Source organism: Abramis brama (assembly GCF_963993115.1).
Source record: "Abramis brama genome assembly, chromosome: 12".
Lineage (NCBI taxonomy): Eukaryota > Metazoa > Chordata > Actinopteri > Cypriniformes > Leuciscidae > Abramis > Abramis brama.
Genome location: NC_139974.1, coordinates 6,492,923 through 6,508,403, shown reverse-complemented (window position 1 = coordinate 6,508,403; position 15,481 = coordinate 6,492,923). Strand labels below are relative to the sequence as shown.

The following is a 15,481-nucleotide window of genomic DNA, read 5'->3' as shown; positions in this document are numbered from 1 at the left end:
AGGGACAAGCCGAAAGGCAGGACTGTATACTGGTATGTCTGACCCTCGAAGGCGAATCTCAAGAATCGCCTGTGATGTGACGCTATCTGTATTTGAAAATACGCGTCCTTCAGATCTATCGACATGAACCAGTCTTCCCGGCGAACATGCGCGAGAATTTTGCTGGTCGTGAGCATTTTGAAACGGCGTTTCACTAACACTCTGTTCAGTCGTCTTAGATCCAGAATGGGTCTGATACCGCCGTCCTTTTTGGGGACTAGAAAGTATCTGCTGTATATCCCCTGTTCGCTTTGATCTCGGGGAATAAGCTCTATCGCCCCTTTGCTTATCAGTTTTGATATTTCGGCGCGAAGTAGGTGTGCTACTTTCAGCGGTACCGAAGTTTCGACGCGCGCTGTGAAGCGCGGAGGGCGTCGAAAAAACTGTAGCGAGAAGCCTCTCTTTATAATGCCTAAGACCCAGTCCGAAACCCCTGGAAGCGCTGCCCATGCATCTGCATGGTTGGCTAAGGGCCGGATACAGAGCGTGCTCTGTTCGCCGTGCGACAGAGGTGCTACGGGGCTCACAAACGTAGGCGTTATGCCTGCGGCATTTGAGGCGGGGGGCGCGCTTAATACAGCGGGCGGAGCGCTCGTCCTCGACCTTACAACAGTGCTTGGCTGAGTGAGGGAGGGCTGCGCGAGTCCCGTGGGACTCATGTGTGCGAGTAGATGTGGGCTGGGAGCGGACACATTTACTGCTTTGGGCGCGCTGCCTGTGTAAGCAGCGCGCGCGCTCATTGGTCTCGTTTTTACAGAGAGCCTGTGATCTGATAGACATAGTGTTCGTGGGCACTGAGTAGTGGGCACTTTTACTATGTGGGGAGCGCAATCGACCTGAGTCGATTTTATTTGCGCGAGCCCTAAGTGCAGGGCTGTGCTTGTGTGTAGGGATGGGCACTGAGAAGTGGGCATCGACACTACATTTATAGCACCATCGGCCGTGGCCGGGACACCAGAAATACCGTGAGTAAGTGTGGGCGCGGGAGAGCGGGCACAGTTACTGCAATGAGTGCACTGTCTGTCTGAGCAGAGTGAATGCACACAGGTTTCGTCTTTACAGAAACCACAAGGCATGCAGAACATAGTGTTTGTGGGCACTAGGCAGTGGGCACGTTCACTATGTTGGGTGCGTGATCGACCCGAGTCGAATATATGAGCGCGGGCCCTGTGTGAAGGGCTGTGCTAGTGTGTAGGGATGGGCACTAGCAGTGGGCATCTTCTCTACACATATAGCATCATCGGCCGTGCTCGTGGGCAGCAAAAAACACGTCTGCAGTTGTCTCTCGGGGAACAAACAGAGTGATTTGCATTCGGCGGCATAAATATTTTCTGCTGGCCGGCCTGGGGTTCGAACCTCCGATCGCCCGCGCGCAAGTCTAAGAATCTACCACTGGACCACAGTGAAGATACATAGACAAAGTCAGCGCGAGTATTATCCACACTGGCGTTTGCTTGCAGGCATGTACCACGTGCTCGTGGCCAGCAAAAAACACGTCTGCAGTTGCCTCTCGGGGAACAGACAGAGTGATTTGCATTTTCAGACGCCTGCAAAATGCCAGAATGTGAGAAGAGTGGAAATCGCCCAGTTTCAGCGGGGCTGAAAACACTCCATTCTCCTTTCGCCAGTGACGCGCGGGAACCGTAGAAACGGTGTTCGGTTGCAGGCAAGCGGGTACTACGCGCTCGCTGGCTGCAAAATGCATCTCTGCAGTCGCCTTCAGGGGACTTACAGAGCAAAGCATTGGCGGCATAAATATATATGCCGCTAGACCGGGATCCGAACCCCGGTCTCCCGCGTGGAGAACCTATAATTCCACCACTGAGCCACAGGGGGATACAGGATTTGAAAGCGGCGTCAACATGTATTCTTCGGCGTTTGCTGGCAGGCAAGCGTGTAACAGACTCACTTGCTGCAATAATATTTCCAGTCGCCGAACAGGGAACTGAGAAATGTGAGAGAAAAGAGGTCAGACCGACCAACGGTGGGACTAAGAACACTCTTTTCTCCTTCGCCGGTGAATGACGCGTGCAGAGGCAGGGTAGCTTTTCTTGTAACGTAAAGAAAAACTAATCCCGCCATCCGCTTCCAGGAAGGGCAGCCTCGGAAGGATGCCCGGTGAGTCCTCAGAGTCACCGTAGGCAATTGGCTCGGAGTGAAGGCGTTCGCCGTCAGCGAGCGCGAGCGCTGCATGAGAAGGCATCTTGAAAAAGACGCAGCTCTTTTAGGGGTGTGTGTTGCAAAGCGAACACACACACACACACACACACACACACAAACACAAGAATGTAAAGGATATGGCGTCGGAAAGCGCAGCAGGTACGGCGGTAGAAGGCGGCGTTGGCCAGCGGCTTCAAGGGCTCGTCCCGCTGAAGTGCTTGCATCAGACGACGCGTGCTTCCTCGTGATCCAGCGATGCGTGCGCTTCGCTGAAGAGATTAAAATCAAGTGAATCAGCCTTCTCGAGCTCCTTTTATAGAGGTAAGCCACGCCCGTCTCGGCGGGAAGTGGCGAGGAGGGCGCGAAGCGCCCTCATTGGTCTGATGTTGCATCAGCCTGCGCTCGATAGGCTTATGCAGTTGCCGCAGAGCAGCCAATGAGCGGACAAGCCGTCTTGCTTCAGCTGTCTGCTGCTGCCGCAACGCGTTTTACATATATGAAAATTAAAGGATAATTTTTGCTTCAGTGTTTCGTGAAAAGAGACTTTTCCCGCAGCGTTTTGATAAAACGCAGTACGAGAGAACTCTCGTAAGAGAACTAGCCTGGTCCAGGGCAGGCTAACTGTCATGCTAAGCCTCAGTTGTTACACAGATCCTCTAACACTGACCGACAAGAACACAATGATATCACTGACACTCTCTCATACCATTATTGGACTTTATTAACCACTATTAGTCCAAAAATAAATACACAGTATACAGAAAATCAACTTAAATAAGGCTACAATGATACATTAGACAATATATATACATATATATATACATACATACATACATACATACATATATATACATACTGTATATATATATATATATATATATATATATATATATATATATACACAGTGCAATGCATAAGTGAATACACCCATGCTAAAGTTGACTAAAAAGAGGAATAAAAAATCATATTTTGGAAATTGAACTTAATGCCTTAATTTAAAAAATTAGGAAAAATCCAACCTTTAAGGACACCAATTTTCTTTGTGAATGAATAATGTATCGTAAATAAATAAATGTTCTTCCTTAAAATACATGGTGCATAAGTGAGTACACCCCTATGTTAAATTCCCATAGAGGCAGGCAGATTTTTATTTTTAAGTATTTTTTTAAAAAATTTTTTAGGATACTATGCATCCTGATAAAGTTCCCTTGGCCTTTGGAATTAAAATAGCCCCACATCATCACATAGCCTTCACCATACCTAGAGATTGGCATGATTTTATTTCAGTTAGCCTAAAAGCTAGTTTGATTTGCATTGAGAGATGATCTTATGGAAAGTACCCCATGCCAATCTCTAGGTATGGTGAAGGCTATGTGATGATGTGGGGCTATTTTAATTCCAAAGGCCAAGGGAACTTTATCAGGATGCATAGTATCCTAAATTTTTTTTTTTTTTAAATACTTAAAAATAAAAATCTGCCTGCCTCTATGGGAATTTAACATAGGGGTGTACTCACTTATGCACCATGTATTTTAAGGAAGAACATTTATTTATTTACGATACATTATTCATTCACAAAGAAAATTGGTGTCCTTAAAGGTTGGATTTTTCCTAATTTTTTTAATTAAGGCATTAAGTTCAATTTCCAAAATATGATTTTTTATTCCTCTTTTTAGTCAACTTTAGCATGGGTGTATTCACTTATGCATTGCACTGTATATATATATATATATATATATATATATATATAGATAGATAGATAGATAGATAGATAGATAGATAGATAGATAGATAGATAGATAGATAGGCCTAAATACAATATATATACTACAGGTTTTCTTTTTTTACTGGCTGAATGTTTTGTGCCCAAGATTTAATTAGATTGTTTTAAAGATTTATGAATACATTTCTCTCTGGTTTTGTTTGGCAGCTGTAGTACATGTGTATGGTTATTAGAAGAACATTAGAACACAATCTAAAAAAAAAAGTTTTTTAAAGCAGAAGTTAAAATCACAAAATTAAAAATAAATAATTACAAAAGCACAGTATAAATTTTAACTGGTAAGATGAATCTGAGCTTAGTAATTGACAGTATATTAGCCTACATTTGATTTACCCCATTATAATAGTCCCTTTACAGTTATTGCTATCATAAAAATAGCTACACTTGTAGGTTTAAAATTCTAAATAAGGCACATCTAATGTCCAAATAACAAAAATATATATATTGTATTTTTTTATTATTATGTACTTTATTATGTATTTCAATTCAAACACATTCGTCAACCGCGTTCGTCATTATCATGTTTACTGTCCCTAGATAGCAACTTCAGGTATATCACACATTTCAAACTGGTTTATTTTGTACTTCAAGTGGTAATTCGGCATTTTTGGGTTTATATGATAAACAGGTTTGAAAGTGCAAAATTCCCTATGTTTTCCCTTTTTTTTCAAAATGGGCACTTTAGCATCATTATTCTCAAAAACTGCAAGGTTGTGTGTGGAGAACTTTTTCCTAAGGAATCTCTATATATTTCTGATGTTAAAAAAGTATAGTGTCCCACTTGGTGGAACGAAACCCTATTTCTAGGCTCTGGTGTCTTTGGTGTAGGGAATGCTGTGTTGGCTCACACTCCTGGTGTGTGTTTCAGCAGTCAGGTTAATGACTTTGACCTCTGTGATGAATCCCTCCTGTTTAGTGAAACTCAGGAGATAAAGATCAGGATCTGTGTACCTGTGTCCAAAATGACACACACTTTGATGCTAAACATGAGGACAGCAAAAACAAGTGACAAATTGTGTTGAACATGGTGAAAGTGATGTAATCTCACCGACGGTCAACGGCACCTTTGATAGACTATTTCAAAATGTGTATCTGGCAAGCAAAATAAGGTAAGACTTTACAATAAAGACCTCATTTGTTAACTTTAGTATAGCTATAGCAATAATAATTTTTTATTTCTTTCATTATTCATTGTTGGTTAGTTAATAAAAATACAATTGTTCATTGTTTGTTCATGTTAGTTCACAGTGCATTTTATAATGTCGCAACTTCCATTTCATGCCGACAACATACTACTTTTTATTTAAAAAATGCAGTAGTAAATGTTAGAATTTACATTACCAATAAATTATAGAAGTACTGTTCATTTTAAATTCACATTAATGTAGTTGTAACAAATGTTAACAAATGGAACTCAAAATCATTACAGTGGCACATGAAAAAAAAAAAAAAAAAACTCATCTTAATATTTACAATGTTGAAACATACACTATAATCCAATACAGATCCTAAATAAATAAATCAAAACATCTCAAATAAATCAATAACAGTCTGGACAGAAATAAACACACATTCTAATGTAAACACATCTTTGCCTATTTATATTTATTCACTCATCAGGATTCTTTTATCCAAAGTGTTTTACAAATATGAACCATTTATTCTACTTTATTTTTAGCTCATCCTTTCAAAATGAGCTCAATACACTATCTATTGTCTTTCAAAGTTTATTTATTACCTTGGACACATTTCTCTGGGTTTACACTCACATTTTGCAAGTGTTTGGCGCCCTCGAGTGTTTATGGAACAGCATTACCAGGTTAAGGTGTTTCTAAAGCGTAGCCTGCTTTTGAAAGGATGTCAATGAAGAAAGACACATTTAGCCTTTTACCAGCAGAAGCTAACTGACCTCATGCTAACCAAACACTTTTGATGTTGTATTAATTTATTCCTGTGATCAAAGCTGAATTTTCAGCCTCATTACTCCAGTCTTCAGTGTCACATGGTCCTTCAGAAATCATTCTTTGCTGTTTTGCTGCTCAACTATTATAAATTATTGGTGCTCAGTAATTAATAATGATTCTTATTATTATACTTTCAGGCTTCTTTGACGAACATAAGGTTTAATAAACGGCGTTTATTTGAAATAGAAATCTTTTGTAACATTATAAATGTCTTTACTGTCATTTTTGATCAATTTAATGTATCCTTGCTGAATGAGATTATTCATTTATCTTTCTTTCTTTCTTTCTTTCTTTCTTTCTTTCTTTCTTTCTTTCTTTCTTTCTTTAATCTTTTGAATGGTAGTGTTTCAACGGTTTCCACAAAAACAAAAAGCAACACTGATAATAAAAATAAATTTTTCTTGACACATGAAGCCGAGTAATGATGCTGAAAATTCAGCTTTGCATCACAGGAATAAATTAAATGTTCCAACATATTTAAACAGTTATTTTATAATTGTAATAACATTTCACAATATTATTGTTTTTACTGTATGTTTGATAAAATAAATGCACCATGGTGAGCAGAAGAGACTTCTTTCGAAAACACAAAACAAATTGACTTAATTATTCCAAACTTTTGACTGGTACTATGTATTGTATAAGTTGTATATTAATAAATAAAAATAATTGTCAAATTTATTATACTATTGTAGAGACCACCCATTGGCCCAAAGACGGAATCCAACGGTCTGGGTGAAGGGATAATGCGTGTATGTCTTTTCAGCGCTCCAGTGAAGTTCACTTAATTTATTGGAATTTAGTTTCAATATTACTTTAGCTTTACGCTTAATCTGACTCCAATTTCAAATGATAATCAAATTTAGATCGTGTTTCTTATTAGAAAATAGTCATAAATATTGATTATGAATTAATTTAGATCTTTGATTATTCTGAGTATCCCATACTTTCAATTATTAATTCATTAAGGGACCCGATGCCGCACAGAGTCACACGCCCCGGGTTTACGTGGATCTCACGGACACAGCCTCGCCAGTCTGATCTTGGTCAGAGGGTGCTGGGTTTGCTAATACCTCTTAAGTCGGTTGCCTACTGCTCACTCATACAAAAAAGTGTAGTTTATTTTAGCCACTTCCGTATAACTTGCTAAATCAGTGATAGACAGAAATCAAAAGGTCTTCAGATGACGTGCCTACTGCTCCGTTCATATATGTGCCTTTAGTTTGTCCTATCCTGGACACAGAGCTGCGGTAGCACCAGCTCATAATAAAATAATGATTTCTGAAACTTCAGAATAAATCAAGATGTAACATTTATTTGTCAGGTAAAAATGTATCATGCCAATTACACAAGTAAATGATTAAAAGCCCATTCAGAAATAATAAACACATGACATTAATTACTCCAAGATGACTCTAAAAGTAAGCAATGCATTCCTGACAGAGACATGCAGTGGTGTGTGAGTGTTTTCCCATGGGAAAACACTGAAACAGCACTGTATGGGGGTTGTTCCTGGTTACAGGTTACCCCCGACTGCTCTGTCACCTACCCTTAAAGGGATACTTCAGGATTTAGCATTAAGCTTAGTATCAGTAGAAAAACCTTAGTGTTTTTGAATTCCCTCATATCCCCCTGAGACGAGAGATTTATGTATTTTTTGTCTGGAAAAAAATCCTCCGATGATGCAAAAATCGTCATTTTGCGTCATCGGAGGATTTTTTGGCCAGAGGCTAAAGACTACAGCCAGTAGTAGGGGCTGTCCTGCATGTTTTCAACCCGCCCATAGAGGGTGGGATCTCACTCACAGAATGTACACATAGTGTCAGCCGTCTTTCTTTGGAAGCTAAGCTAGCAGGCTCTTGTTCTGAGTAGTAGGGGTTACCGTCCTCTTTTTCCCAGACATGTCTGGCCGTCGAGATCATCCAAAATGTCCGGGATTCAGCTTTTGCTTTCTGCAGTCGCCATTCATTGCCTCGTCCTGCTCGCCACAGTAAACATAATGAATGGCGAGTGTAGAACGCAAAAGCCGAATCTCTGACATTTTGGGCGATCTCGAAATCCCGGGCAGACTCGTCACGGAGACTCACTAGTATAGCCTAGACTTGTTGTTTAACTGCACGCTCTTACCGGTAGGTGTGGCTTGGGAGTGGCCTGCTGAGTGGCCTGATGAGCATTTCTGCCGGTGAAAGGCCATTCTCCAATGGTGATGCTCGGTTGAATGGCCTTTCACCGGCAGAAATGCTCATGAATAGGAAACTCTGGACAAAGCTTCCATCAGTGAAGCATCACAAGGTACAGAGTACACTGAATTCTGCGAATGAGAGGCAGATGAGGCATTACAACAGAACAGCCAAACCGCTGAGTCCACTAGCTCAGGAAGAAGTAGTGCGGGTGAGATGTGATGGACAGTGGGGACCGCTGGCCAAAGTGGTGAAGGAGACTACACCCAGGTCATACGAAGTGTTGACAGAACATGGAAAGATAATGAGGCGGAACAGAAGACACCTGCTGAAAGTGCCTCAGAGAGACATAAGAATCAAGGAAAGTGACTCACATGACCTGGAAATCTCAAAGCAATGTGAACAATTAAAATGGCAAGGCAAGTTATCAGAGACTGATAAAGAGAAAGACGTTGAGACTCAGACAGAACGTCCAAAAAGACAGAAATGTGAAGATGTGTTCAGATAACAGATAAAGTTTTTTTTGTAAAACCAGGGTAAGCAGAGATTATAAGGGAAGAATTTTGTTAAAGTTTCACATTTAAGTGGAGACAACTAAGAATTGTAAATGGTGGAATATAAAGAGTTATTTAATATTGTATTATTTTGAAGGAGGATCAAATATTGTTTGTGTATGAAGTTAAAAAAAAAGAAAAAAAAGAAAAAAAAAGAAGGGAAGATGTATTGATATGTGTTCCATGCTAACTGGGCCACTAGATGGCAGTATAAAGCGAAAGTTAGCCAAGTTCAACACTGTGTTATTGAACAGAATAAAAGCATTCTGATAACAGTACTCGGTGAGTGAGCCTCGTCAATACATTCCCCGTTAAAATAAAATGCTGCGTGGAGTCAACCAATCAAAATGCAGCGTGAACTCAACCAATCAACATGTTCAGCGCACAAGTCCCATCCCTGAAAGTTCCTGAACTTTGAAAAAGTACTACTTTGCCAGCAGGGACTTTCGGAGGGGGAATTATTTACCCGCAACTTCATTTAGACCCTGGTTCCTGCGGTGTAAACACACCGAGTACCACCCCAAAGTTCCTACTTCCTGGGGAAAGTTCCTGCAGTGGAAACGTGGCTTTAGTTGTCAAAGTGTTTTGCAAAAGGCGATTCTTTTGATTTGGCCCTGCAGTCACAGCTGTACTGGCACATGCATTGTATGTACAGCAATGGTGAAAGCCAATGAGGAAATCTGTTGTTGTTAACACCCAATGAACTGCAAGCACATGCTGAGCGCATGGTCAAATCTCTGCTCGTTCTCATGTCAATACATTTGAATATGAAAAAGGTTTTTGGCTCAGAGCTGATGAAATGCAATGCAGGAGGATCTGGAGATTAACTGCAGCAGACAGATCCAGCTAGATGAGTAGGTCTACTGATGATTTGTTTGCTGCTCTTGCCAGTCTCAGAGCTTCAATAGCTGTCAGCAGGGTAGTCTCAACTGAGTGATATATTCATAACGGCAATCATTTTACAATAAGATCTCATGTGAAGTCCATAAAGTTTGTTCATTTCCATAAAGCTAACAGAAGATAACTGACCTCCAGTCATTTATATTTTTCATAAGCTAATATGAGGGAGTGAATTTGTATTGGACTAGTCATGTACACACAGACCTCAACGACTGAAGTTAAATTAACGATTTACATGTTCGTATAAATGAAACACTTTTCCCTTGAACATAATGGATTCCTCTGTGACCTTAGGCAAAGACTATATATATAGAAAGACGGTACACTCCTATTACTTATGAATGGGAGAAACTGCAACGTGCAATTTGGCAGAATAGTCCCGTCTTCTAAAGTCATTGTCACTTCAGCTGTTGTTACAAGCTCCGGTTCCTATAGAAACCTGATTGCACATTGGCTGGTCTAGCCTGAAAAGATATGCTTTTTTTTATGCTGATTTGATATATATTATTTAATTAAGAGTTCGGCAAGCAGTTTTTGAGATTCCAGGATCCCCCCATTCAAAAGACAGGACTTGGTCTTGTATGGCCGAAATAGCTGCCTGGAGGCATTGCAAATATGGCATCCGAGTGAACAGACTTTCCTTGAAAGGGACTTTGCCATAGGTCAGCCTCTGGACACATAATAAAGACAATGAGCAAGAATCATGGTGGTTCTTAATCAAATCATTTCCAGCATCATTTTGGACCTGGTTATGCAGCTAAATGATCCTTAAAGTAAGTCATTAACAGTTGACCTTGTCTAAATGTGAAGGTATGAGAGAATAACAGAAACAGATTTCTGTTATCATCTCTGCCCCTGTTATTTCTTTGACCACTGTGTAACACAAAACAAAACAAATGCTTTTAAATCCTGCAAAATGATATAGCGTTATAGCTGGTAGCGTTATCTGACTGTTGAACATGACACGTTAATCACCTTCTGGTCAATGCTTTTGACATAACATCTCAATATTACATGTCACAGACTTAATAGAGCTACAGACAAAGATAGAACATAAAAGCAAAGTGCATAAGAACAGCATCCCAAAACACTGCCACTGAATGTCCCATAAAATATGTCAGAGAAGATTCTTATGTTTCATACCGACTGGATAGTGCATAAATCAATAACTACTGTACAACTTAATCCTTGGTGCTCATTTCAGCATGTCGACACTCATTTACATGAAAATGTTTTCTTTCTTCTTTTTTTAAGCCTTTTTTTAATTAAAATGCTAAAATTACATGGGGATGGGGTTTGAGGAGGGATGGGGGATGGTATACAAATCATAAATTTCAGTAATAAATGCAAAACAAAATAAATGCACTGTCCATGTATAAAAGTGAAAATGCCAACTGCACAGCAGTACAGATACAGAGAAACAGACAGAATGACAATGAAAGAGAAGTCAAAGTTGAATAAAAAGAACGCAGAATTAAGTCATCAGTAAATTTAATGACACCTACAGTACATAAACTTTAACGGTGGCAGCTGGAAAAACATGGAGCAAACTGTTAGAGGGATCACAAATTCTCACTGTAGTGATGAAAAAAAAAAAACTGTGAATATCTTGGCCTACTGTATGTGTTGACAGGAGCTGTGCTGAACACTAAAACACCACCAGATTTATTGAATAACAGAATAAACATTCCCTCACACATGTGGACAGCGTTCTGCTGCTATAATAGTACGAGCAAAAAATGGGTGTCTCAAGCTCACTGGGCTGAAAACATAGGTGAGAGCAAAGAGGAAGACAAAAAGATCATCAGTGTAAAGACACTGGAGGAATTACAGGACTTTCTGAAGAGCAAATATAATAAAGAAAGCTCACTGTTTAAAGGTGACTGTTTAGATCTTTTAAAAGCAGATGCAAGCCCACCTCTAGAAGCAGATGGTGATGATGAGCCAGACGTTGAGGAATAATCATAGTGGTCGACCATTAGAAATTTACCAGCAGCATTTTGGGCCTGCTTACATGGCTATTATTGAGTTATCATGAAATAACAAATATAACAGATTTCTCTTATTAATTCTGACACTACGTTCTTTGACTACTACAAAACCATACAACTAAATGCTTTCAAATCATGCAAAATAAAACTTGTCTCTATGGGTTATTTCTGTGTTGAACATGTCACATCAACCGTCTCAGTGATTTTGGCATAACTCAATAAGTAAACCAAAGATACTAGAATGCTGTATGAATACTGCCAATATTAGTTGTAAAACACACACAGACCAGGTCACAAAAGACAAGTCAAATGGAAACTCTAGGGCTTGTCAGTTCTAGTGAAATATGATTATGTTGCAGGGCTTGTAGTGGAGCATAATGTGTGAGACTCACACTCACACTTCAGTCTGTGGATTCACAAGTTTAGATGTGTGAACATGAGTACACTGAAAAAAATTATTCGTTGAATTTAATAAAAAAAATTATGGTAAGTGGTTGCACACAATTGATTTTAGCTACATTTAAACAAATGCATTAAGTTGAACTTAAATTAAGTTCAACTTAATGCATTTGTTTAAATGTAGCTAAAATCAATTGTGTGCAACCACTTACCATAATTTTTTTTATTAAATTCAACTAATCATTTTTTTCAGATCATCATTTTTGCTGCTAAACTATTTAAGTGTGCGAGAACAGAGGCTGACTGAACCACAAGACTTTTTGTGGGACTAAAGTTTGCTTTAAAAAACATTAACCTTTCTACAACCACTTTTACTTTCTACAACATTTATTTTTGCTTGTTATTTAGCTCTGCATGGTTATTGCGAGCGTCCTCGCTGTGCTGCTGGTGTTCAGCTGTCCATTCGTCACGTCTGAAGTTCTAAAAACTTTTGATAAATGTAGTGAGTTTTTCTTTAGAGGACAGCCTCCGGTGATTACTGGCATCCTGAATCCACGCTCTGAGAATGATCGTTACAAAAAAATCTGTCAAAAATATACTTCCAAAGAAAAAGAAAATGTAGGTTCAGGATATATGTTTGCAACTCTCTATGATACAACAAATAGGATCCCTGTTTTCTCAGCTTACAGATATACTGGGAGAGGAAATTTCAGAAGACCAAAGAGTTCATGGATGGTTGAGCCTCAGGTGATGATTTCAGAAAACATGTCATGTATCACATGTGTTGTGCCAGAGCGTTACTGTACAGTATGTCGTCAGTTATCGTGATGAATTTACACACATTACAATCTATCATTTACTTTTCTTCTGTAAGTGCTACACCTCTTTTCCTTTAACTTTTAATTATGTAGTTTTAGTATACATCTGCTATTCAATGCCGATTTTACATCTAGTCTATCAATTTATTGTCTTAAAAGGATAGTTCACACAAAATGAAGAATCTGTCATAATTTATTCAACTTCATTTTATTCCAAACCCATATTCTGTTATTTTTCTGTGGAACACAAAATTAAGAAAATAAGAAATTAAAAAAATAGAATTATGCCGTTTTTATTTTATTTTTATGAAACAGTTCATAAGTGAAAATGTTGATCTGTCAAATTTCAGTGAATAACTCACATAAAACTTTCACATAACTTCAGGAGTAGTCGAATCAGACAATACTTGATTTGTTTTATCCTATAAGAGCTTGACAGATGAATGGTTGTTCCATGAGACAAAAAACTCAATTAAGATTCTTCTAAATTCTAATTAACGACAGTAGGAGGCGTAAATGCCCGTTTTCATTTTTGAGTCAACTATTCTGTTCTTTTAAACTGCTTGATCCTGCTGTTGATGAGATGACTGTTCCATACGCAAATCAGGCCATCAATGAAGACTTCAATAACAAGTACGGATTGAATCGCGGTCACTTGTTTCCCAGCTGTCATGCAGCTGATGAACTCACTGCTGAATCTACATTCACACTGACCAACGTAGTGCCACAGAAGATCAGCTTTAATGCCGGCAGTTGGAATCGCATGGAAAATGAGACTAAAGACATCATGAATAAACATTGCTATGACAATAATAATAAAGTTTTAACCCATGTGCTGACCGGAGCAATACCTTGAAACAATAAACTAAATGAGAATGTGAACATTCCCTCTTACATGTGGATGGCATTACGCTTGTCCGGGACAAGTGGATTTTTTGAAGGGGCAAGTGAAAGAGAATTTTACTTGCCTGACCGGACAAAACGTCAATAACAAAAAAATACTATTCTGCATTAATTTAGTGTAAGTTGCGACTACAATAGCCTAATATAATATATAATGTAGGCTACTGACGATAACACGGTTGTGTGCGCCTAATTTGGAAACATGTGAAACATTATATAACATATGATAAAGTTAAGCAACACGACCAAGAGCACTGAATACCATCACGATTGAAAATGTAACACTGATTTCATATTAGTTCAATAAACAAGTAATTAATATTAAGTCAGTTGAATTTTAGACACAATATTGGCATTTTTTGTTCTATTTCAGCAGCGAAAATAGTTCCACAGCTCATCTTAAAGGGAAAACTCAACCTTGTTTCATTACCGAATATAATTGTATATTCTAATAGTTATAGTTTTCATAAAAAATTTGAAACGATCTATTAATAAACACTGTGAATTAACTATCCATAAATAAAAATAATAAGTAGCCTATGATAATTGAGCGCAGACCATGTGATGTAGCCTAGTTGTGTATGACGTAAGCGGATGACTCACGGAAGTGCGAGAGATGCTAGGCTTGTTCGACTTCATGCAGCTCTGCGCAGACCGATCGGCGGCTGACTTAAAGCAGTGCATGCCGGTTAGAAATTTTGTCCGACTTGATACAGCGCCGACGCCACGTGACTGTGACGTATGCCATCAAAGTACCGCGAGAGCAATTCGAGAGTAGCCGGAGAACTCAGCCAGCGCAGCTTCTCAAGAGCGGCTGCACGTGGGCTGATGATGACACAGCTGTTCCACGATTGGCCGGTGTGATGAACAATCGGGTCCGGCTGAAGAAATGGGTCCGGGCTTAGGACCCAAGCAATCCGATTGGTTCAAAGCACGTTTTATGGGTAATCGCTTAAGTGCCTGGTTATAAATCATACAAAATCACTTTATTATAGAAGACGTTTGTACTACGTTATAACGAGTCATCAATGTATTTAATGTATTTTACATTATACGTTTCATATACTAGTATTTAACCGAAGCTATAGATTGTGAAATTAAACATTTCTCGTTGTTAGTGTGTTTTTTAGTTAGCTTAGATAGTAGCATAGCATTCAGCTAACGTTATCCGATGATCGTGCTATGAGCTTTACCTGATATTACTGCACTGATACTGCCTTACCGTATCGCGAGAACAGATTTAGATCAGGCATAGCCTACTACTGGCATACTAATTGGGTCCTAAGCCCGGACCCATTTCTTCAGCCGGACCCGATTATTCACCACACCGGATTCACCGCATGACAACGATCACGTGTATTTCGTGTTTATTCGAAAACCTTTAGTTCCTCTAAAGCTCTCAAATCAGTTTATTATAACAGTGAACACTCTTTTCATGTCGTTGTCATGTTATATTGTGTCATGTTTATCAAATTAAAACTGCTTGAAAAACGTAGACTCCACTTCATTGACAGTAGCTTATGTTGAACTTTATTCTTGTTCAAACAGACGCTGGATGAAGCAGTACATAAAGAATTGAAAGAAAATGTCTCTGAAACATCTGTGCATTGTTTGGCAAATATTGCATTTATTTCACTGCAGCTGTGGTAAAGTATGCAAACACCACGTGAGCGGTCACCACGGGAACCAGAAAGTGTCCGACTTCACGTCTCAGTTTGCAGCTCCTCCCCGCCTGCACGCGGCTACTCTCGCCGATCGGTTGCATCCAGCCGCAGCCGATGTCGAACACA

The 15,481-nt window shown here is 39.3% G+C and overlaps 1 protein-coding gene across 1 annotated transcript; it reads left to right on the top strand.

The window, feature by feature from the left end:
* Positions 1-12,391: 12,391 nt before the first annotated feature.
* Positions 12,392-13,644, top strand: LOC311093812 (endonuclease domain-containing 1 protein-like; the record flags this gene model as incomplete). The annotated part of the gene is made up of 2 exons (XM_084131406.1): positions 12,392-12,737; positions 13,293-13,644. The coding sequence occupies exons 1-2, from the start codon at positions 12,604-12,606 to the stop codon at positions 13,642-13,644; spliced, it is 486 nt and encodes a 161-aa protein (XP_083987532.1). The 5' UTR covers positions 12,392-12,603.
* Positions 13,645-15,481: the final 1,837 nt, after the last annotated feature.